Here is a 25,130-nt window from a genome sequence, read left to right as displayed (position 1 = left end):
AGTCCCAAATCCAGGTAATGTGGAAGCTTGGATCAGGAAGAGCGCTCGATGTCAGATCAAAGACATGGATCACAGACAGAAATGGTTGGCTGTAGCGACCCCTAGAGGAAGACGCTGAAACTGCAGATGGTTTCTCTGCTGCTCAAAGTTGTAGTGATGGTTTCCTTGGGTGTCAATCTTTCCATTGACATTTTCCAGGACTCTTCTGGACCCGTGGAAGTAAATGGAGGTTTCTTCTGTGTTGATCAGAACCCAAACTCATGAAACCACATGACCAAACAGCAGCAGACTCATGCTCGATTATGCATGGAAGCCTCGATTTCTTTGTTGGAGGTCAGTTTGGGGGTTTAAATTATTAAACAGCGACAGGAGCTGTATGTGGCAGCCGATTGGCTGTTTCCACCATCAAGAGACAAACATCAGGCCGGCAACGCCCAGAGGAAGAGCGGCATCGGCATGGAACAGACCCCCGGCGTGAAACATCAGATCAGCCTCCGTCACGCAATCTGGGTCACTGCCGAGTTTGGATCTCGACAACATGAAACAGTGGAGACGACGCAAGAGGAGCGGCTTCTGCTGCAGGAGAACAAACTCCCACAACTCCATCAAAACGCCGCGCAGACGTCCCTGAAATAAATGTAAACAGGACTGATGGAGAAAATAAGGAAACAGAGTCACACAAGACAAACCAAGGAAATCCTGATCAAATCTATTTTTATGAGATTATAGTCGTTGCAGGAAAAGATCACTTCCCCTTATAAAAAAAAGAAAAAAGCAGTACAGTAGGAAAGAAAAAGGCTAAACGGTTGATTCTGTTCTCACATAAAAATCATATAATAAATTTACGTAATGAAACACATTAAAAAAGTCTCAAAGGAAGTCCCAGATTTGAATCCATGTCGTTTTCCCACAAAAGCAGCAGTTTCCTTCATTATTGCTGAAATTCTGTCAAAATACACCAAAGCGACAGAAAGAGAAGCATGAAGCAGCTAAATGACACATAAACATAACATCTTTGTCCTTCATTTCTTACAAAGTATGAGACAGTTTGTAAAAATTCAAAGAGAAGCTACTCCTTTGTCAACGATCGATAAGAAAAGTGTTGTTTTTCTGAGCTCTAATGATCACAAAATGATGGTTTTTCAGCTACATTCTAGCTACAGCCACAACCTCCGTGTTCCTAAAAGGATCCAAGCTTATGTTTCCATATCAATGAGTGAAAATGTACACAATTATAGCTAATGTTAGGTCTTCAATGTATAAATATGCTAACCTGACACTGCATGTGAGCAGATGCTGTCTTCACTGTGATAGCGGCCTAATCAACCCCTATTAACTGGATTTTGTTATTTATTTACAGTCTTCTAGCAGATCCCTTTATTCAAATCATCCATCTTCTCTGACACAAATCTGTTTTTCCACCTGACTAAGTGGTCATTCTCTTTTTTTGACTGTAGATGGCGCTCCAAAGTGGCAGAAACCAGTTTTAAATTCATGAATTCCTCTCAGTAAAGTTAATAGTCATTCACTTTTAGTCCTTTAAAACAAACGTATTGGTCAATCTGCCATCTCTTAAGAGCCCACTTCCTGTTCTTTTACTCGGGGGGGGGGAAAGACAAAAGTCCCCGGAGGAGAAACAGTTAAGAAACGTCCTGTTCTGTCGGCTAGGTGGTTTTCGTCAAACAATGATAGCAAGTATGTCATTTAAAAAACAAATCATGTGTGTAAAAATATTAATAAAACTGCAACTAAATGTTTCAAATGCACTGACTTTGGTTTACATCAGGTAAAAATATACAAATAATAATATTTCTTTTCTCTGTCTCAAAAGTGGCTAATTTCACTCTTTGGTCTGTGGTTTTGGAAAAAATTGCCCTTCTCAGCTCATTTTTTCTCCTCTCTTTGGCTCAAACGTTACTTCTACCTTTCCAACGTCCCACCGTCTGTCCGTTCGTCTGCCTGCTCCAGAACGACGAGTCGCTTTCAGCTAGAGCAGGAAGCTGATCTCACTCTTTCCCCCAAACTTTGAGTGAAATCACAATAAAAGGATCTTTTTGGAGGAATATTTAAACCAGACTCTTAAATGTTAACATCCGCTCCTGAGTGGAGTAAAAGTCCATCTTTAACACCTTCATGGTTGCTCATCCTTACACTTGCTTCTTCTCTTCCTAACCTCTCTAGGAAAACCTCAAACGCATAAATAATGTTCTCTAAATATAAAGGATTTTGATAGTCATCATATATTAGTGTCTTACTGCAGCAGCTTTTGCTGGATTTATTGCCAAAGTGATGAAAAATCACTTGAAGTGGATGAAATATATTATTCAATAATCAGAGTTTGAGTGTTTTAAAGGATATCTTGCACAGAAATACATTCATTGCTACATAATCAGAAGAATCCATACTGCAGCTTTTTCCCTCACGTTTTTCTGTTTTCATTCATAAAAATAAAAAAATTAAAACAGCTGCGGTGTCTGACTGACCTTAGATCAAACCTAGAAGTCTCCTGGTGAAAAAGTTCTTGTCTGGTCCCCCGTCTTTGATCTTAAGGTTTCTTTGAGCTGCCGTAGGTCCTCAGCTCCGCCTGTCACTCAAACGACAGCAGGTCCGGGTGAGGCTCCGCGTCCTCACAGCCATTGTCTTTGCCACAGGTGGTGCCGTTTCCCAGCAGCACCTGCTCGTCCAGGCTGATGCGGCGGGGGGTTTTGTCGGAGCGCGGGGTGGAGGCCAGCCTGCAGTCCGGACCGGACGCCTTCTGCCAGACGTCGCAGGCTTTGGCCCTGGACTCCATGGGTGGGTCTTTGTTGATGAGGTCTGGCACGGAGAGCTGCGGCTGCTGCCGGTGCTCCTCCGCGTCTCCTGCTGCGCTCCCTTCTTCTGCACCGTTGGACCCTCCTCCGGTCACTCCATCCACCCTGCCTCTGGTCCCCGTCCCTGGATCCATCTCGGCTTCATCTTCTGCTGGAACAGATGAAGACGCAACATCTGTCGACTCTTCCTCCTTCCCCAGCTGCTGCTGCTCCTCATTCCTGATCTCCTCTTTAGGGGTGGGAGTCATCTTCTCAGAAGGAGGGAGGAAGGGGGGCGTGTCTGCGGCATCCGGTGAGGAAACCACGGGGTCAGAGGAGATCATCATGTCCTGCGTGGTTTTCAGAGCTCGAGGGTGCCGCTTTTTCCCAGGAGGGGGCGGGTCCAGCCGAGGAAAGCAGTCAAAGGAGGAGATGTGGCTGGAAAAAGGCGGCAAAGAGGAACAACGTGAGGATGATGAGATAAAGATTTTTATGATAAATCACTATTTTACTCCATTTTTTTTTATCTTGGTTTGTTCAATATTACAGAACAGTGTGACTCAAAGACTCTTCCTTGTTTCATGATGTACAGAAGCAAGCCTGAAACATCTGAACCTGGGGGGTAATCCAGAAAGCAGGTTATGCTAGCTCCCACGGTAAGTTTGAGGCTAAGGAAGTTGATAACCCCAGCTTTCGGTTCCAGAAATGGAGGTATGTTTCAGGGTATGTCAAGTTGCCATGGCAACTCATGCTCTGAACATAACCTGGTCTGGAGCAGGTTTAGTTGAAGGTTAGTTTGTTTACAGAGAGGTGAAGCAGCATGGCGTGTCCATTTGAAGATTATTTAGTGGATGAAGAAGCTCAGATAATACTTTTTCCACCATGAGAGGGTGATAAGACCACATATGGATGTTGGAAAGATAAACTTTTTTACTTTGATCTAACTTAATTATTTGCTTCAGTTAAGATAATTAAAAATCTTTTTTTTGTTAAGTCAGTTTAAAAATAACACGTAGTTTTCAGACAGTTATTTTGCTTTCATTCAAATTAATTCAATTAAGTAGGTGTAACTTTGGTGCTGCTGTTAGATCGGCACCGCAAGGGATTGTGGGATACCATTCCCTTTGCCTGTCTGGATGGATTTGGGTTTAAGTGTGGGTTTTTGACCAAATGTGTTTAGTTGTTTAGCTGTTTTACTGTGTTTTACCGTGTTTTGCCGAGTTATTTTGTCCTACTTTGCTCAAGTCTCTGCACCATGAGGGAGAGGGAGGGAGAGGATGATGAGTTTATATAGCACCCCTACAGGCAAAAAGCATATTTACAATGTTGGCAAATTCATAAATGAATGAACGCACACAGCACATATTGTTTTGTTCTTTTAATTGTTATAAAAATGAGGATCTGCCGGCCGGCTCAAACTTAGACATATGAGAGTTCAAGAATTTCAATTCATTACGATGGAAAAAAAATTACTTGAATTGGAGTAATGTGACATTTAGTTAAATAAATATGTAAATTTGAGTTGTATTAACAACTTTTGAGTTTTATAGACGAAAGACATTAGGTTGAATAAATTTAACTCAATTACTTGTTACCAATAGAAATAATTCATTAAAGTTGGCAAAATTAGATAAGTTATATCACATGAAAATGGAAATAAGATCAGAAACTCGTGCCTTTACTTTGTCTGTTCTTCTACTACAAGCAGAAACTCTTTCTTTTGATGATGCAGCCGTGTTACTTTTTTGATGGGCGTATAATCTTCATTCGCTGTCATTAATCTCAGACTGTCTCACTGAACTTTAGCGCTTTCTTTTTTTTTTTCACCACGCGTTTCCATGGTGACTCCTGAAATCCGCGATCTATTGAGAATGTCTTTATGTACCTGCCGTGCACGTGCATTAACCCAGGGTTACCAAGTCGAGCGTAATTACGCCAACTCATATCCGGTCTTTTGGAACCGACATACCCCGAGTAAGCAAGTTCAGGCGGATTTCAGCCAGAGTTCAGGCTTAAAGTCAGGCTAGTTTAAACTTGCTTCCTGGAATACCCCCCAGGACACTGACAGCCCAACAAAAACAAAGCCATAGCAGCAAAGCACTGCGGGGGAGGAGCCATGATTGGGGATCGTTTGAAATCACAGAAAAACTTTCAGTTGTGGGAAAGGAGTGTTTGAGGGAAAACATAAACATCAGACTGAGATCGTGAAGCAGGACTGCTGTACCCTCAAACCAGTGAATAGCACAATTGAGTCATTGATTGTTTGGAATGACTTCCAGGCTTTTCTTTACTAAAAAATAACAATAACAAAAAAAAACGGTACAGTTAAGAAATGAGGCTCAGGAAGTTGTTGTCTGTGCAAAAAATATATTTGAATTGATGTTTCCTTTTTATTTCTAGGAATGCATGTCAACGGTAAATGGAGTGTCCTTATATAGAGCTTTACTACCTTCTTAGAAGGTCCAAAGCTCTTTACAGTCACAGTCCTTTTCACTCATGCACACACAATCACACACTGATGGCGGTTCTGCTACCAAACACTGGCACTAACCTATAACCACCAGGATCAATGTGGGGTTCAGTGTCTTGCCCAAGGACACATCAATACAAGGCGGAAACTGAACCTGTGATTTTCCAACTGGCTACAATCTACCTCTGGTTTTGCGTCTTAAATGGTTTGCATGTAAATAGCTGAGGAAGACTGTGGTCAGTGACACGGAAGAACAGCGTCAACGGCATGGTGACGTAGTGGTTAGCACTCTGGCCTCACAGTGAGAAGGTCCTGGTTAAAATCCCTGCTGGGACCTTTCTGTATGGAGTTTGCATGTTCTCCCCATGCAGGCGTGGCTTTTCTTCAGACACTACGGTTTCCTCCCACAGTCCAAAAACATGCTTCTTTGGTTAATTGGTGTCTTTAGTTGTCCCTAGGTGTGTCTGTGTGTGTGGCTCTGCAAACAGACTGGTAACCTGTTCAGGGTGTACCCCGCCTTCTGCTAACGGTAGCTAGGTTAGCAACATCTGCTCATTGAAGCAACAATACGTCAACTTTTAGAACCCCCCCCCCCTCAAAAGTACTTCCCATCGCAGGAAAGTCTGTGAAACATCTTTACGTCAGAACTCTTGTTCGGTCCGTTTTTGATCTTGAAATCAAAACTGTTGAAAAATAACTTTTTTCTTGGACTGGGTGGAGAGAAGCGATCAATGGGTCTGGTCGAACCACCGAACACACACAAACAGAAAAAAAAAAAAAACCATCAAAGGACGGGCTCAATCAATTTTCAGGTCTTCACGTCAGCGTTGGAGATGTGATTACTAATTCAAAAGTCTGTTCCAAAATTGGTAAATAATTCACCTGACCTGAACCAGAGAGCGTGGACCCTCCCTCCTTAGCTCCAGTACAAAGACGACCCTAACTGGAATGGATTTTTCTAAGCTGGAAAGAGAAATTTGTGTGCATGTGAGCGTTTGTGTGCACCTGTTGGCGGCACCGGCGTGGCTGAGCTGACTTGTGCTGCTCCAAGCTGCAGCCACGTTCTTGTTGACCTCGGTCACACCGATGTCCCCGAGGTGGCTCGGTTCTTTTCTTCTCAGCAAATCGTTAACCTGGAGGGGGCGTAAACGATTAGGACATCTGGACGTGCTCAGACGATGCTCGCATTAGCGATTGCCGCACTGACCTTTGCTCCAACCGCCTTGCCCAGGTTAATGGCATTTTTAAGCCGCTGCTGTCCCCCGGAGGACGGGGAGTCCGCGCTGCCAGAACCGGCGGCGGAGTTGGCCGAGGAGCGCCGACCACTGGGAAGACCGGACCTGGAGATCCGAGGACTCGGCTGCTGCGCAACGGAGTTCTCAAACATACTCTGATCAACTGCAGACAGACAGACGGTCAAAAAGATGAGAAGAAAAAGCAGCTTTCAGAAAGAAAAAACATTACAAAGCTGCAGAAACTCCCAGCATCCCACTGGAGAATCTCTTAACTAAACCCACACTGTGCTCTATAAAGCACTATAAAGGGCAGCAGTTAGTTTGAACGTCCCTCGTTGGGGAGCGGAGGCATTTTGTCTTTGCAGCTTTGCCCGAAAACAAACTCATGTTGCATCACAGACAGATTCAAAACATTTTTTTTTTACATGACGTGCACAACGTATGGACTCCAGATGGAGTTACTTTGTGATCAATAATACATAAAATAAATCCTACAGCCACAGCTACCACACATGCACATCAAAAGCAAAATGAAAAGAGTCATGGCGGTGAATTCATGGGTCAAAATGCAGGATCACAGCAAAAACAAAACAGGAGCTCAGAATCAGACAGATGATCTTACCTCTCAGAGAGAAACAGGTCTCGGAAAGCATTTAATGAGACAGAAAAGCATCAGTTTGCAGGTTATTTTAAGCTAAAAGCCCCATTGTCTCTGAGGTTTGAGCCGGAAATGGAGAAAACTGTTGACAAACTGGTGCATGGATCAACAAGGGAAGAGCAGGAAAGAAGAAAGCTGATCCACAACCAAAATGATGAATGGATTTTTATTTAGAAACACAAACTATGAGTCACTTTCTAAAGAAGCAGAAAGAAATTTGCAACAGTTTCCATTTTTCCTTTGTTTCCATGCCTGCAATTTTACTATGATTTCCATTTCAACAATCTGAAGGAAATAATTCCAGCTGCATGTGTCACAGATCTGTGCCAACGCCCACTGCACCTCCCAAACCAATTCACTGGAGCGTGCACTGAAAGGTGGTTGTTATTAAGGAACAGGAATTCAGAAGCTAAAACTCGTCAGTGTGTGTGAAACAGAGGAAGCTGGTGAGGATGTGAGTGTGCTGGATGACTGAGAATGAATGAGATCTGTATTTTGAGTAAATCCCAACACCAACATGCATGTCAACGAAGCACGGGGCTTTGTGATTGTGGGGGTGAGTCTGGAGGATGTTGTGGTCATGAGTGAGTGTGATGTCATCCATAGAAAATGACTTACTTCCCGTTCCAACCAATGGAGGTCAATTCAATCGCTAATTTTTTTGCGATATGGACACCGCCATGTTGGAATTCCTTCACTACTCATTACACAGTGCACTATATAATGCGCTTGCCATTTTGTAATGCAGTCCAAATATACAATGCCAAAAATAGAGTGCCATAGAAATTTCCCAGAAGTCTCTGCAAAAAAAAACAGTGTGCATCAATGCTCACTAGATTGGTGAATGTAGACCACAATGCATTGCGTTTGAACAATTTTGCAAAGAACAAGTGTTTGAAAAGCTTATTTTTTATTTCAACATTTTCCTCTTCAGAACACAGTGGATCGATAAATGATCGTCACAAAACGCTCATATCAAGGAGATTTTATGTTTGTGAAATCAATGATGTCATATTCGCCATTTAAAATAAAAAAAAAGCAGTGAGCATGGTGTCTGAATTGCTTTTAAAATCCAGGGCACTAGATAGTCCTGCACCATATCGTTTTTTAGTAGTTAGGGATTAGGGTGGGAATTTGGACATGGCCAATGTCAGTAAACAGTGACTGGTCTCAGTCAATCTGAGTCAACATTTCCATGGCAACCACGCTCACCAATAAGGAGTGAGCTAGCTGGAAGTCATCATCTATAGCACTTGAAATTACACTTGGTAGAATCTGTCAAATGTTTCAAACATTTGACGTGAGACGGTGTAGATTTATAGAGACGTCTGATACAGAAAAAAATATACCAAATAAAAAATGGAGTTAGCAAGAACATGCTAAAACAGGTAGCAGAGAAAGAATCGTTCTTCTGACAAATAAATAGCTGTTTAATTTTCTGGAGAGGTGTATGAGATGTTGGCTTCTTAGAGCCAGCAGGTACTTCCTGTTTGGAATGTGAGGGGGAAGGGGTCACTCAGTCCAGTTCTCATATACAGTTATTGGTTCAAATCCACATTATGGCCACACTAAAATAAGACATTGTATATTTTAAGAGTTGGATGGGGGGGGGGGGGGGGGGGGGTCAACCAAAAAATGCTCACTGCTCCCCCAGAGGAAGGGTCAAATGTGGAGAAGAAAGGTCTCATGCACATGTGACTAAAAACTAAACTAAACTTTCCTCTAGACTTTATTGTAGGTTTGCAAATAGGTTTTTTTTTTTTTTTTTGCTAAACCAAATCTAAACAGAGAGAGACAAGAATCCCTCATTTGTGGGTGGTATCACGCCCAAACCAGCACTGATTAAAAAGACAAAAAAAGTAAATCCTGTGACATTCAGGTGTGGGTAGCTACCTGCACTCCCCCCCTCACTACACCATGTTCCTGACACATCCTCCAATCTTTCTGTGATTTCTGCCTCCTCAGAGTTTGGTTATAGGTTGTCAAAGTCTGTCTGGATTCATACAGTCACTTCATGTGTGTGCTCAGAGCTCAGGTGAGGTTTCACACCTGTCAAACGAAGTGCACTCACAGGAAACACACTCTGCTGACAGAAGCTTTCCACATAAGGAGTGTAAACACATTCATAAGAAACCATTTGAACCCATTCAGATCCAGAAAAGTTATTCCTCTTTTTTTCCCATCACTTGGAAAAACACTTCCTGGTACTAATACTAGCACCTTTCTTCAACGTTGTAATATTGTGGCTATATTAAAAAATAATTTAAACTAAAACATTTACTCTTTTAATATAGAGTAAGCTCTGACATATGAGGACAGTTGAAGTCACAGACTGATGTTATCAGCACTTTTTGGATCAATGGTTTTACATTACACAGACTGTAAACCACCCTTATTGATCCCACCTGACAATGAAGCCACATATTCCTCCCACTTCACTGTGTAATCTAGACCTAATGTCTGGGCTTTCTATTGTAGTCGCCCCCAAGAGACACTGGGAAAACGCTGGATGGAGTGTGTGTCACCTTGTAACTCAGCAACACGAGTACTTCTTCAAGCTCACTGTTGTAGAGATTAACTACCAACAAGCCTTCTGTTGCAGAGTTTAGAAAAAGCAAGGCGTTTGGGAATAAGCTACAGCCCAGATCTGCATTTACTGCTGAATGTTTTTCATCATCACTTCTGTCTGCTGAGTCAGCACTAAAAGTGGTCAGAACCAACATGAAGGGAAAGTTGGGAAATTCTGTGCAAACAGAATACTACCCAGTGTGAGGTTGACCTGTTTGGGTAAGTGATGAACATGGATGAAAGTGGAAACAAAATGAGAATTTCCAGTTTCAAAACAAAAAGTAGAGCAATTTCTAACAAATTGAGGTTTTTCATTGGTTTCAAATCAGTGGAAAGTTGTTTGATTTGAAAGCAAAAAAAGAAAAAAGCAAGATCTCTATAAAAAGGCTTCACATTGAAATAATTTCAGTTTAAAAGGATTTACCAGTATAAGTGTGTTCATAACAAGACAACAAACTAGAAGGTTTAGGCAATTCCATTTCAGTAACAAGAGATGGAGGATGTCTGGTGGGGAATCAAGGAAACATTCTGCTCCCCTCCTAGAGTCTGAGCCCTGATCTGAGCGCCAAACACCCAGTATGGAGATAAGAAAACACATCTGTGGAAAAGCAGCAGGAAGAACAAAAACACACCTGCCAGAACCTTTAGAGTAGAATCCTGTAGCTTTCTCCACTAAACAAAGTTTTGCATCCTGACCTATAATATTTAAAAAACTTATTTTTGTTAATGAAAAAAGACCCAAAGTTTTTGCATTTATCCCATTAAGGGGGGATTTGTGAAAACCTTTCTTCTCAGTATCAGATCAGATTTCTTATTTGTCCCTTTCTATAATCAGAAATAGTAATAATTGCTGCCTCTTTGCACGGGGAACTTCATTAGGGAAAAAATGACTATGTTCTCCTAATTAGACGATGGCACAGTCATGGTGCTGCTGTCCCACAGCGATTTAGGATGATGAAATAGATTGTGTGGTTTATTTTTCCCTTTCCCACCGAAGCATTCAATAGAAAAAAAAAAAAAAAAAAACATGGCGTGCTCTGCAACTTGGCTGTAACACAGCTTTAAGTGCTGCTGCGTCCCACTTTCAGACCTTAATCAAAGGTAATTGGGACTGTGAGCGGTGTGATTGTGGGGGCTCTGAGACTTGAATCCCAATTAAAGGAGTGGATCTCACCTCCTGCAGTCATAATTCAGACCTTAGATAACTGTCAGGATAGTAAACAAGCAAAGCAGGCCAAATGACCTTACGACTAATTACAAACATAAAACTGCCATTAAGAGATTAAAGGTGACATAAATAAATGCAAACCAGTAGAAAAGAAAACGTAGCCTAAACACACAAAAATGCAAATGCACACACACACACACAAAGAAAGCTTTTGTAAAATGCATCAGACATACAGACAACACATTTTACAAGGGCATTTGACGCACGTTCAGGAACAGGCGCTCAAGAACCGTGTAGGGAGGGTCTTCTTCTTTTGCTACCGTTAACTAGCGCATCCCCGCCATCTGCAGTTGGAAGAGACTTAGTGGAAAATACATAAGCGCAAGTACAAATCTCCTAAATCTTGCTTCAGGCTTTTCCTTTTCACAGGTCTGTTCTGATATATGAAAGACTGGATGTGACATGATTCCAGCTGGACAAAAACTGCAATTAATTTCTCCTCATGATCGATTTTGCCATCCACACGTCACTACCAAATCTGAGTACCGGACTGGTTTGGCTGGCAACACAATGCATGTTCAATAGACTTTAAATAGACTTTTCAATGACTCCTGTTGTGTTACTACAAGCAGGAGGTTTACTGTCCACAACAAACAAGACATTTTTGTTCTGTCTGTCCCTCAGCGTACCACTTTCAATGTGAAGTATGACATGGGAAGTGAGGCCTGTAGCGTCTGAGAAGCAGCTCTGATGTTAGGTGGAGTTTAAATATTTTATCATCTGACCTTGAAAGATCACTGGATTACTGGAAACTGTCTGAGCCTCATTTTCCCCTCTCTCTTTCAATATTGATGCACTTTTGCACATTAAAATGCAAATCAACCATTTTGAGGTTTAAGTTGTGCTTAAATAAAACATTTTCAGAGTTGATTTAAAGCTAGTTTATCCATTTTCATTCATAAACACTGTAGTTCTGCTTGTGCACGCCTGTGCTCTCAGGTCTGATGGAGCTATGGTAACATGCGCTACGTCAGAACCTCAGATGCAACTGGAAATGCTGACAGTCCTGCTGAACAAATCATTTGTTGTTGTTTAATAACAGCCAGCTCATCAAGTGGGGCACCATCCATGAAGCATGGAGCACTAAGCCCTTATAGACAAAAATAGAAAGAATTTAGCACTTTTTTAAGTGCTAAAAGCTTAAACCTCATTGAAAAATAGGTGTATTGTGATACTAAACACATATATATATATGTTTATGAATATGCAACAGGAAAATAAACAAAGAAAAAAAATAAAAAGCAACCAACAGGATGCCACCAAATATTCTATGGAGTTTTCTGTCGACTAGAGGTTCATTGGAACCATAGGGACAGTTCTTAAGGAAAAATCATCATCAAGTATTAGTTAATACACAAAATGGAAAAATGTTACAGCATGTTAAAAGAACTTCAGACATCAAAAATATATTGAATGTCGGATTAACTGATGACATCCAAAGAAATGAATGTTATCTGGCTTTAGGCAGATTTTTGGCTTTCTGATGGCCTTTGCTCAGGGGAACCTTTCAGGTTTCCTCATTGCTTCTCTGTTCTTTTAACCCTTTGACTGCTGTAGGAAAGCACAATGCACCTTTAGCAGAGGGGGCACCCATCAGTGACCTCACACAGAACATGGACAGGAAGTCATGCACCACACATTTTCACTTATGATTCATCCACGACTCTAAAGGAACATAAAGAGAAACTAAGAGTGAAAAAGAAGACCCTTTCCCCCCAAAAAACTATTCCTTTTTTGACAGGATTACATTTCTATCAACATTGAATTCCCTGTTGGAACATCTGAAAGTGAGTTGTTTTGTTTACTGAAATGATGCTCAGAACTTCAAAGCAACTGAATGCAATCAGACATTTTGGCGCAATAGATGAGGTAAATTTCCATCATGCCAAGATAAACATGTGAGAGCTGAGAGCTGCACTAAGTGACCTGAAACATGCCCACTTGAACACAAACACAACATCTTTAGGCCATGCAGAGTCATTATATCTTTGGTGTCAAATTACAGCTCTCCGCTGGCTTCATTAGGATGTTTCCTGGTGTGTGTGAGAGAAAAGCCAGCACAAATGAGGACAATTGCATCTGTAACAGGGTGAGAAACATCCCTCCCTCTACCTGCTGAAGACACACACACACACACATAGAAGTGCCTCATCAATTTTTCATCACAGCATGAATCATTAAGGTGGGTGGGCTGTGGAGTGAGTCTGTCTCAGAAATGATGAAGAACACAGGACAGGATTAATGCACGACGTTTCTGATTGAGCGACTGACGTCCCGCCTCTTTAGGAAGGGTATTTGGAATGAGTTAAGATTAATAATCTGTTAAAAATACGAAGAAAAAAAAAGATTTCTAAACTTCTTTTGAGAATTACTCCAATGAAAACCGTGTTTTTGATGGGTTTAAAATGTTCTCATGGTGGAGGACATGTTTAAAAGAATTTAATATTAAAACTGCGTTTCTGAGTATTTCTTTATTCAAATTGTGAATCAGGAGCAGATAAAAACCCTGCCATTTGAAAAAACTTTCAGTTGTGACGCGATAACTTGAATGTCCCTGTTGAGTGTCCCTGTTCTGCTCCATTCTGATACAACCACTTGCAGACAAATAAGATACATTAATGTCTTCTTTTTCCTCCACTGAGTTGGCCTCTGGCTCAAAACAGCTGCGGTATTGCTCGCCGTTTTTGCACCAGTAATGTTAGGTTGGGGTTCTGAGACGCTAGTAGCTAGTGCAGTGCTTCTCAATTATTTTTTGCCAGGCCCCCCCTAGGAAATAGAAAAATATTTCGCGAGTTTCTGCAAGCAGGATAGAGGCAGGGATACAGGTTCAGGCATGTTTTTGAACAAGTTTAGGATGGAATTGGTGGTCTTGATTTAAAACCTTACAAAAAAAAAAAGTTAGTGTGTGATGTGCAAAAACAGTTCCTTGGGTGTAAGTAGACGAGATGGAAAGGTATAGAGAAAAAGTTATTGGAGATGAAGGCTTCAACCTTACTTTACCTTTACTATATTTAACACATTGGGACGGATTGTACAGAAAACTCGTCATAGAGGAGATTGACATACGCTTTTAGCAGCAGCTATTGAAGGTAAACAGAGATGAATGAGAAAAGCACAAAGACGATTTGTAAGGAAACTGAGTAAAGTTTGGAGGCCATCTAATCATTTCCTAAAATATTGAATTAAAATATATGTTTGAGACCAGATATGGCTTTGTGGGTTTAACATATTGTACATTTTTTTCTTATCATTTAAATTATAATTTCGCTTACAGTTCCCTCTGAAAACTGAAATGGCAGATGAAAGAAAGAAAAATACATGGATGGCTGCGGCAGGAAGATGGCTTTTTTCTGGTGTTGGTGGATGTACTAGGTTTGGTTTTTAAATGTTTGCTAGGCTGGGTTATTGTGTTTATTTGATGTCTAAATAAGTGCTCTTATTCTACCATCTTTCATCATCTTTTTTTGAAACTATCCTTCTAAACCTGGGAGAGTTAAGTCTAGACTCCACTCCTTGATCATGTCTTATTTTAACTCCATCTGCTTTCTGTTCTTTATACTCCATTTCTTTCATGTTTCTTTTGCTCCTATTACCCCCTTTTTTTTATTTTTCTTGTTCGTTTCATACTTGCAATTCCTACAAGTCCAGTCCAGCTGAAATGAGTCTGGACTTTCTTGACTCTCATCTTAGAGCTCTGTTGTCTTTTCTTTTATGTATACAATGACTTTATTATTTCATAACAGTATGAGTGGGTGGTAGCGAATCAATATATTAATTTCAAAGGTTAAATTACACAGACCCCCCCCATTTTTTTAATTTTTTTAAATTCCAAATTGTACTTTAGGCTCCTGAAGAGCAAATGTTTCCTCTTAGCAATAATTCATGTGTCTGCACAGTAACATTCTAGCAGGTCTGTGCAAAATGAATACAAAAAAACACTTTCTGATCTTCAACAGAAACATTTTAGAAATATGTTTTTTCTGTGGAGCATCAAAGGAATCCACCAATAAACTGTAAACTCTGCGGGCCACAAAGCTGATCTTTCTTTCTTGGGTGGTATGAAGTTGACCCATCCTCCTCTTTTTTGAATTTTTTTTCACTGATTCGAACCAATAAAGAACAAAAAAGTGTCACCCAGCCTCACTCAGAACACAGGTCAGTCTTCTTGTGTAACCCCTCCAATGTCTCAGGGGGGAAAACAGGGCCAACATTAACAAGCAGTCTTGTCCTTGGTGTTCCTTTCATCTCTTGTCTCTGTTCCTCTTCATTGTACGTTCTGCTACCTGATGTCTCTCATCTCAATAAGGAACCTTTTCTCCTCCCCTGACTTTAAATAAGATGCTCTCCTGGAGGATTTAGTGTTCTGGGCAGACGATCAAAACGGCGCAGGGAGAAACGTCATGAGAGATGCTGGGTAGTGGTTTGAACAAACCACTGGGCAAACTAGCCAAAGCACACGTTGAATTCTAATTACAATCAAAAATATATATAGATATATCCCTCTCTGCTGTGCTCTGCTTAAATAATTGAAAGAGATTTTTTTCACATAAATACAAAACCAAAATCTATAGAGAACATCAAACCATTTACTAGCACTCGGTTTTGGATATTCTGGGAAATTACACCGACAACTCAAATTGATATTTTTTCAGTCTGGAGAAATGGGTGTGTGCAGCCTAAAACAACCTTTAAAATGACAAGATTTTCTGATACAAATTAGGCAATAAGATAAGTTCCATGATACGAAGAGGTAGAAGAAGTGCAAGTTAACCTTAAGAAAAAGAGAGAGAGGTTTGTAGGCAGACATGTTTGGGTGCCTTTACTCTCCTTTGGGATCAACAGTTAGCCTCATTACCATGCATCAAACCACACAACTCCTGCAAGTGTCTCCAAGACAGCATTTCAATGACTGAAGCAGCAATAAGGCGACAAGGTTTCCTTGTTTGTGTCGCTTTTTGAGGTGAGTGGCTTTGATATCAAGAGCACAGAGTTAATCCTGTAGCAGACAGGAGACCAATGAATGGGTGTTTGGCTCCAAAGCACAGAAGATTACTAGAATCATTTTTACAGTGCACGCTACTGCTGAATCCGAATTCTTCCCCTACAACTACAGCTTCCGCCTTAGTATATTAGGTTGAGGTTGGGTGGATGAATTATTTGGAGAGAACAATTCTTAGCTTGAGATATGTTTGACCAAAAGCTACAAATAAAGGTCAGTTTGTCTTTTAAACTCCTGCTGTACTAAGCAGTTTCTTCTTTTAGAAGGTTAAGCCAACTTTTCAATTCCTTAAAAATTCTGCACACATCTGGGTCCCATAACTTGGCTGTGCTGTGTCGGCATAGTTATAAAAGAAGCATAAAAGGAAACAGAGAGAAAGGAGATGGGACAAAACCAGCTGACAGACCAATGTGGCCTGGAGCTACACTGTGATTCAGGATCCCCTCGCTCTTTTAGCCATTTACAGATGGAGCACCTCATGTTCCAGATTATGCACCAGACTGAACTGCTGCTCAGAATCTCAGAATGGCCTTTGGCTCTGCATCACAGAAACATTAAAGATGCCAGTCTAAAATAGACATGTCTCTGGGAAGCCTCAGTTGCCTTTAAACACGTATCCACGCATATTTGTGAGATAAAAGATGAAACGCCTCCATAGGAAAATGTATTGATACTGATATTGATACTGTCAAATCATTCAAATATGGTTTTGTTTTGGGCAAACGACTGCCAGGTAGACTAGTTTATTTTGTAACATTTAATTTTTTTGCTCTTTTGGCACACTTTATATGTAGATAAATAAAAATAAAATTAGCCGAGTACAATGTGAAAGCAGACCAAACCAGTTCAAAGAAAGACATTTTCTGCAATGAAAGTCCAATTTACCACTTCTGTCAGACTGTCCCAGTCTAAAAGTGCTCTTAGATTGTCTTTCACAGACAACCTGGCACCCACCTAAACATGGCGCATAAATAAAAATGCATTTGTGATGCAGTCAAAGGTCAATAATCCTGTACAAACAAGTTTCCACTGTAGTGACAAACAAAGAAACCAAATATTTCTCTTGAAAACTGCTTATTTTTTAATCCCCCGGTTGTTCTCCATACTATTTATTCAAAAATGTGTTTAAATCTACAATTTCTGCCATAAATGAATTAAAAAATCCCTTACTCTGCTTGTTGCATTGCTTATAAGTTAATGTACTGCATTTGCTTTGTACAATGTCCAAAAATCTTTGTAAAAAACACAAAACCTTTTTTTTTCTATTTTTGAATGAAATGAAATCCCACTATAAAACAGTCGGTGTATCTTTCATTCTGCTGTTTGGGATTGTGTACTCCGGCTTGCTTGGTTTTCTATGAGCCTGGTAAAGATGCGTCTGTGTGTGAGTCTCATTGTGAGTCTGGAGGTGACAGATTGAGGTGTGTGTTTTGTATCGATCCCCGCTGTCCAAGTCGTTAACCCCAATTTCAAACAACACTCATTGGTGACGGGGAAAAAATCGATTCGAGCCACCAAATGCCGCTTCTGCTTGGTTAGACAAGCTGGAACTGTAGCCTTCAGATGCCAACAACAACCTCTATTAAACATTGAATTAATGCTGAGAGGAAGAAGAACGTAAAAGACACAAGCAAAGGGAAAAAAATGTTGGGACCAATCCAGATTGAGAATTTTGTGGAGCTGCATCTGCAGACACATCAGCTCTAATCGATTAGATTTGAGACTGATTTGTTATGATTGGAGGCCAGGAAAAGGCTTTCAGCCAGACTTAACACACTTCATCACTTTTAATTGAATTAGCATATAAATGTCGATAATTTTACATGAGATAACTAAAAATGTTCCTCCTCTTCTATGTGACATTAAACATGACTTTTCAGCTATAGATGTTGCATTCGTTAAAATCCACTCCGATGAAAAAATGGTGTTTTGAACATGTTCTTGGGGCATTTTCCTCATGATGGAGCCCATTTATAAAGAAAGTTAAGCTCAAAGTTGCATCACTAAAAAGGTCTTTATTCAAATTGTTGGGAATCATGCCGTTGGGAAAAAGCTTGTAGAAGTCACGTAGAAGCTACATTTTAATAAAAATTCAGATGTAATTTGTTCCTCTAGTCAGAAGTAGAAAAAGCATCACATCTCTGGACATTGTACCATTAACCTTGAAAAACTGGGCTATATTTTATTTTGAGTTAAAATAAATATTAGATTTTAGATTTTATTAACCCTTGTGCTATCTTAGATGACCCCACCCTTACATTGACATGTTCTCCCTACCATGACAAAGGTGGATAAAGGTGGAAAGATTTCATGAAATCCATGGACAGCAGTGAAGATCACAAATCATTGAAGAAAAAAGGTTGAGCGCACTGTCTAGTGGGGTCTAGATGACCCAACTCCCAATATTAAAGTGCCTAGGATAGCACAAGGTTTACAGGGTTGTGTAATCATAAATTTGAGGGAAATGGGTCATGAATGGCTTTCAACCTAAATATGACAACACTGCAGTCAATGTGAGGACACATCAGTCCATTAGCTGGACCAAATGCATGTGAAAAGGGGTTTGCTACACTAAAAAAATAACTTTTTTTGGAAGTTTCTGTCTAGCTCAAAAAGTTATTGTAGCCACTAAAAGTACTTCAAACTTTTAAATGGCACAAAAACCTGCAAACCAACAGCAGGTCTCTGCTACCATTTGCTTCTGCTTGAAAGGTTGCCACACTCTGCAGAACAGTTGGTTCATTTTAGTCAGAATAGAAGAGCTGCCCATTTAACTGCTTTCAACAAGATGCTCAAATTATTAACTGGAAATCATGTCAGGGCAAAAGGCTGAAAAAGCCATCCCTTTTTCTTTTGCATTCAAATACAAAACATGAATCCTGACAGAAAAAAAATAGACTGCTTTATAGCCCAATGTGACTGACATTTTGAAGGGTTGTAAGGAAAAGTGGAGGTAGAAATAATAAAAGGATAAGTAAAAGGTGGAAAACACGTCACAGAAATACAGATAACAAGAAATGACATCAGAAGAACAAAAAGAGTGGATTGCGCCCTCAGGCTAAAAGTCAGATCTGAATAAATGGAAATGTTTAGAATACAAATGCAGTTTGAGATATTGTTAGGGGTTTATTCATCTGCATTTCTAAATGACTCAGAGTTCTTGGGGCAACAGCAGAGACACTGACAGGCTTAAGCACTCAACGAAAAGATTTGAATTGCTTTAATTACTCTGCATTAAATCATTTAATTACTTAACAGGGCTCCAGTGAGCAACCAATTTGGATGGACTTGCAACCTCATTTCTCAATAGGGTGACCAATAAAATTTTTAGGTTGCACCAATGCACCCAGCTGTATGATATATAAAAAAGTCTTTGTGATTGAAAGTATTCTTGTGGTTCAACAACAGACACAATATGACCATATCATGGTCTAAACAGATCAGAGATAGTGAATGGCTCTAGCCCACTTCATGTTGGCTGAGTTCCAAATGTGTAGCTTCATGTGTAGAATCTGCAGTCAGGGAAAGGTGGGCAGCTAACAGGGTTTGATAAACAGAGTGGATGTAGCCTCAGATGATGAGAGCTGATATACTAAAGGTTGATAACCTTTTTTTTTTTAAAAAGAATGTTCAGGCCTGATCTGAATAAAAAAATACTAAGTCTTGGTCCCAACAAATAAAGGTTTTACTTTGGTTGCACAGCGGAGTGGACTTGTAGCGGTAGTTCTTCAACTAGGAATCATTCTAATCCATCAGAGTGGAAAGCCCTGCAGTGTGGTACAGAGTAGGTTCAAAGGCAGCCCTGGAACTACAGAGTTACCAAAAAGCAAATATCTATCTCACATTGTGTACAGTTTCAGGTTTGATGTCTAAAGCATGAACTCTGGAAATGAGTGATCAGCTGTTGTGTTTGAGACTTGATTTCACAAGTTAGAGAAGAGAATAAAACAAGAGAAAATAATATTCTGTGGCAGGTTAGGAAGTTAAATATACTGATGGTTATCCTTCAACATCAAAAATGCTGCATATGATACCAAGAACAAATGCACTTTTGAAGTCTATTGACCTGCCACGACATAATATAATGTGACTGTAAAGCCTTTATTTTAGCATATTAAATGTGATTTTAAAACTATGCAAACCCATAGAAAAGGTGAATATTTAGGCACTACTGAATGGGATCATTGGGTATTCTATTCTCTCTGGCCTTCACTTGTGATGAGAACTGACTTGCAAAAATTCAGCAAATGCAAAACAAACAAAAAAAAAACTCTCTAATACTGAGAATTGATTGGCAGAGTGAATACTTGAATAACTTACAATGACAGCCTAGTATCAGTGCAGCTCAAGCTTACTGCACATTTGGGAAAGCATCCCATGTATCGGGGAAAAAAAAGACACCAAGAAGCATCTCAGACACTTTTATGACATTTCTTTCTGCTCACTGTGTTGTTTGGTCGTCTTGTTTCCAGGCTGTCACATCCCATGGGGCTTATTTACCCTCTGTCTGCATACATCTTAACAGTTTTAATACAGGGAGTGATATATTTCCAGAAAACTGTAATAAAATCTTCAACAAAGTGCCACCCATTCATGTTACTGGCACATATTTAAAAGATGATTTATAAAGCTCTAAAGATCTTATGTTACATTTAAATTAAAGCATTAATTTGTATTAATGCAAAAAAGGTTTTAGTATGAAGTAATTTAATTTGAAAGGTATAACAAAAAAAGGAAATGATGATGAAAGCAGCTGGTTTGAAGCAGAGGAGCTGTTTGAAAAAAAAAACCCACATAATGACATAAAATATGGACTGAATATTTAAATGAAAATCCTGACAGCTATTGGTTTAGTCAGGGGTTTTGGAAATCTATTCCTCGCTTCTGCCTACAGAAATGTGCCATCGCCTGTAGTGTGAAGATGTTTTAAAGCACATTTGTTTAGTTTCTGTTGACACCAAATTGGGGGACGCAGTGACAAAAGCCATCGTTCTTGGTGATTGGACACTGTGCTACGCTAGATCATTCTGACGGGCTTTTCTTCTCATTGACTTGGAACGAGATTTAAAGTTTAAGCTTCTGCTTAGGACTGAGAGTTCATTACCAGCAATCGTCAAATGAACATTGCATATACAGACACAAATACATTAGTTCTTATGTGGGACTGACTTTGATCATACTTTCAGACAGAGAAAGAAACGACCATCCCTTGATACAAACTCATTCAGACGGGGATTGGCAACATGAAAACCAGTTTTACCAGAGTCTGAATGATTTGTTTGATCCAATCAAAGCGTTCATCTAAAGCTCTCTGCAAAAGATAGAGAACGTTATGAAAGTCCAACTGATTCCCTTTCAAGTCCTTGGCAGAATTTACTGTTTCCAAACTCCGGACTGACAGGGAAGCTGCTTTGATAAATGGGAGCTGAAAATGTAAACTTGGCGGGGTTTCCTTGTGAGACAGAGTTAGTACTTTAATACCACACTGTGCCCGGGGGCCATACACAAAGCTGGGTTGACACAATGGAGGCCACTCTTGGCTGTCATCTGTGAGTCAGTATTCTGGCATGAGAGAGGATTGTTGTTTTCCAGCTGAATTAAAAAAAAAAACTAAAAAAAAACAAACAGTGCTCCTAGAGGTCCAACTAATCCCAGCTTTACATAAATTGAAAAGAGGGAAAAGTGTGGACAAGAGAGCAAACATGTTCTGGCTACTAAAATCAACAAGCTGTGTGGAGACAAATGAGGAAGGCTGTCTGTGGAAGGCAAAGGACAGAGCAGGTCAGAAGTTCATTGGGGTGACACCAAAAACAAAGTTTTTAAGTACAGATGCGCAGATCTGCAGAAAAAGTGATCCTGAACAAAGCAGACAGTCCGACAGTTAGTTGATAAATTAGTATTCATCTCTTCTAACAGAATGAGTCACTTTTCCCATGAGCTGCTGTGCTGTTGTTGCTCCTGTCAAGCAGAAAGCTCATCCCTTAACTACAATGTAAAAAAGTTTTACACGTGAACATTTTCAACCCACAGAAGGACGTTAAGTTTTTTGCTCTGATTTCAAGTTGACGTCTTTGCATTTCTGTGACGAGACATGGCAAACGGGTGAGGACTCCCATTTATATTTCATCAGTTCAAAAATGTGAAACCTCAAAGATCGGCTCCAGAATTGCAATTAGGAGCTACGTGACGGCGTTTGATAAGCTGAGAGGGGGCCCTGCGTGAGTAATCAAGGGGTAAGAAAAAAGGAGGGGAATGACGGATACATTTTAAAGACGCACATTCGTGGATCTGCATACAGATCACACTCAAACTGCCTGGTGTGTTTGTGGGAGGTAGCCAATTGAGAAAACTGACAATAATCTTGAAGAGCCTTCAGAGATAATGTGAAGCAAATTATCATCCTAACAATTTACTCCAACTTGAAATTAATTTTGCAATTAATTTCAAGTTTGAGTGGTGGAAAATGAACAACACAGCATTAGCATTCACTCTGCTTTTTTAAAATTTCTTTTTTAGTATTCTAGAAGCTTCTTGGAATTGCGTCATCCTAAGGTGAGGTCTGGGCTTGAGGCTTGCAGGATACAATGGTTTTAAAGAATAATTACAATACTATGTTAAAGCAGGTAATGTAGCCTTCCCCATGGTTTATCAGACTGCAAACAAATAAACGTCTGGCAAAGTCTCATTTCCATCTAATTAACGTTTGGGTTTCTGTACTTTACATCTTTGCTTTTGTGTGTTTTTTCTTAATAGTTATAGTATCCATGCAAATCTTTTATTAAAGTCAGATAAAATAAAAAATTAGTTAACTACTAAAATCAGAGTACCGTAAAGTCTAGCTTCATTTTTTGAATGGCCCTTGGAGACAGTAATCTATGCTCTCATCACATCTCGGCTGGATTATGGTAACTCTCGGCTCTCCAACTGGTTCTGCTACTTGTGTTCTAGTCGTGAAAGAGGGGGCACCACAGCTATCTTCCTTTCCTTCACTGACTTTCTGTGCATTCAGGGTTAGAGTTCATTTTAATCCTGAAGAACCCTGTTTATTTTATATTTTACTATTGAGTTATTTTTCCATTTTAATTGGTATTTCACTATTTGAGCTTTTGATGCACAGTGCCTAGTTTGACTGCGGTCATGTTAAGGCAAAATATACATAAACAGATATTTGAAGTGTAGAATGAGGACACTAAAGTCTTTATTTTTTTATGATAACATTAATTTTAAACTCTAATGATACATTCTCAAGTATTTTGGGTCGTATTTGTTTGTAACCTTATTTACTTGTGATCACATTAATCTGTCTATATTTATGTTTTTGTTCATTTTTACCAAATTTCTCCTAAAGGAGGTAAATAAAGTAATTTCTCTCCATCTACTTGTGGAACTGAATTGCTTTTATTTTAGCAACATCTGTTTGGCTCCAAAGACCCAATGAACGCTAAAGTAAATGGTTGATTTAAAAACTATTACAATCACTTTGAGTGGTCCCACTGGCTGTGACACGGACCATTCTAGAAGCGTCCCAGAAGTGATGGTTCGCCCCAAGTAGCAAGCAATCTGCCTCAGTTCTATTCCTGCAAAAAAGCTGCACTTTTACACATATACTAAAGCTGCCTAAAACTATTAAAAACTACTCACAGTTCGTCTGAAAAAAACAAACAAAGATAAATAACAGCCTTATAAATCTAAATGACGCTCAAATCATAACAAATATTTAAAAATATGATTTTAAAAACTTAAAGTTCCATCTAAATAAAACAAGCATCATTACTTACACATTGTAAAATGACAAAAAGGTCAAGCAACACAATGCATGATGGTACTTTTTTCCCCCCTGAAAATGTCTGTTTTTTTTCCTTTTTGCACAGTCCTTCTCTACACAGTTAGCATCTCCTTCAGAGCAGTTCAACCAATCAGTGGAACCACCCAAGACGTGCTGTTCTTCTTCACAAATGTGCAGCCTGACATCTGTTCTGATTCTGTGTTGATAGGGTTTGAGCTCTAGTCTTGCTAATGTATGGTAACAGTGTATACTTGTAATGTCTTTGAAACAATATGTGCATATTGGTTGAATGTTTATGCGACAATGCTGAGTTTCAGTACATTTATCTACACAAACAAAAAACTGTTTGTACAACAGAGTATATGGCAGTCTCCATTCTGCATGTTGTCCCACTTAAAAAGATGAAAAAGGTCTGTAATGGCCATCATAGGTTCATTTCAGCTCTTATAATAATAAAAAAAAAACGCAGTCCAAGAAATCCCAATGCACAATTTTTAAATAATTTATTTGTGTAATGGTGAAGATTGTAATGCAGAAACAAATTCCTTAAAAATCATAGAATGGGATTTCCGGAAATCTTATTTTGCATTCGGTCTCTCACAGTTGGGGTGTGTCTAGAACAAACATTACAGACCTCACTTATCCTTTTAAGCGGCACAACTTGCAGACTCAGTGAAAACCCTTTTGCCTCACTGTATATGTGGTGTTAAAGCAGCCACGTTTTGGATGCTTTGACATTTTGCACTCTTTTGTTCAGTTGGACGTGAACCCTTCATTACAAAAACAATATATTTGGTCCAGGAACTTTTTTATGTGACAAATACATGAGATTCCACAGCAGAAATGTAGTATTTGCATCTCAAAGTAAACACCAAGAAGGAATGTATGTGAGTTTGAGGCTGTTTCACTTCTTTGCAGATGACACAATGCTTCTGTGACTGCAAGTCTTCTGCTCAGGCTTATAGGGCTCTTTCACAAAAAATTAAACTACACCTAATTAAACTGTTGTCAACCATCAATTCAAGTAAATGTTTTTCAACAATTAAATTTGTGATTTTAGTCTATTTAGTTACATAAAAGCAACAAAATGCTTACCAGTAAACGTCTCTCAATGTGGTTCTTGGCTGTACGAATTTTTTTTTCTCTAAAAACTAGATCCCCTTTTCTGTACGTGTTTTACGTTTCTGTGCTTTCTCAAAAAAATTGGTCATTTATAGTTTTTACAAAATCTGAGACACTGTGTAAAACCTTGTGTTACATTGTGTAATACATGTTGTATGGATGTGCAAAATAAATTATTCATGAGAATTTTGTTGTTTGTGTTTCTGAATGTTTAGATCAGAGGGTCCTAGGAGAACGTGACATGAAAATGTCACAAGATTTGATGTGAGCTTTTC

The 25,130-nt window shown here is 39.6% G+C and overlaps 1 protein-coding gene across 2 annotated transcripts in view; it reads right to left on the bottom strand.

Moving 5' to 3' along the window:
• Positions 1 to 697: 697 nt before the first annotated feature.
• Positions 698 to 25,130, bottom strand: part of LOC101163480 (carboxyl-terminal PDZ ligand of neuronal nitric oxide synthase protein) — a 172,713-nt gene continuing 148,280 nt past the window's right edge. For both annotated transcript variants that reach the window (XM_023954384.1, XM_023954385.1), the window contains exons 11-13: positions 6,467 to 6,657; positions 6,265 to 6,392; positions 698 to 3,227 (exon numbers count right to left, since the gene is read on the bottom strand). In XM_023954384.1, coding sequence (XP_023810152.1) covers positions 2,588 to 3,227; positions 6,265 to 6,392; positions 6,467 to 6,657 — 959 coding nt within the window. In that variant the 3' untranslated portion in view covers positions 698 to 2,587. The remainder of the gene's footprint in view (positions 3,228 to 6,264; positions 6,393 to 6,466; positions 6,658 to 25,130) is intronic.

The sequence above is a fragment of the Oryzias latipes genome, chromosome 4 (assembly GCF_002234675.1).
Source record: "Oryzias latipes chromosome 4, ASM223467v1".
In the NCBI taxonomy this organism is placed as follows: Eukaryota; Metazoa; Chordata; class Actinopteri; order Beloniformes; family Adrianichthyidae; genus Oryzias; species Oryzias latipes.
This window is presented reverse-complemented; position numbering and strand designations above follow the sequence as displayed.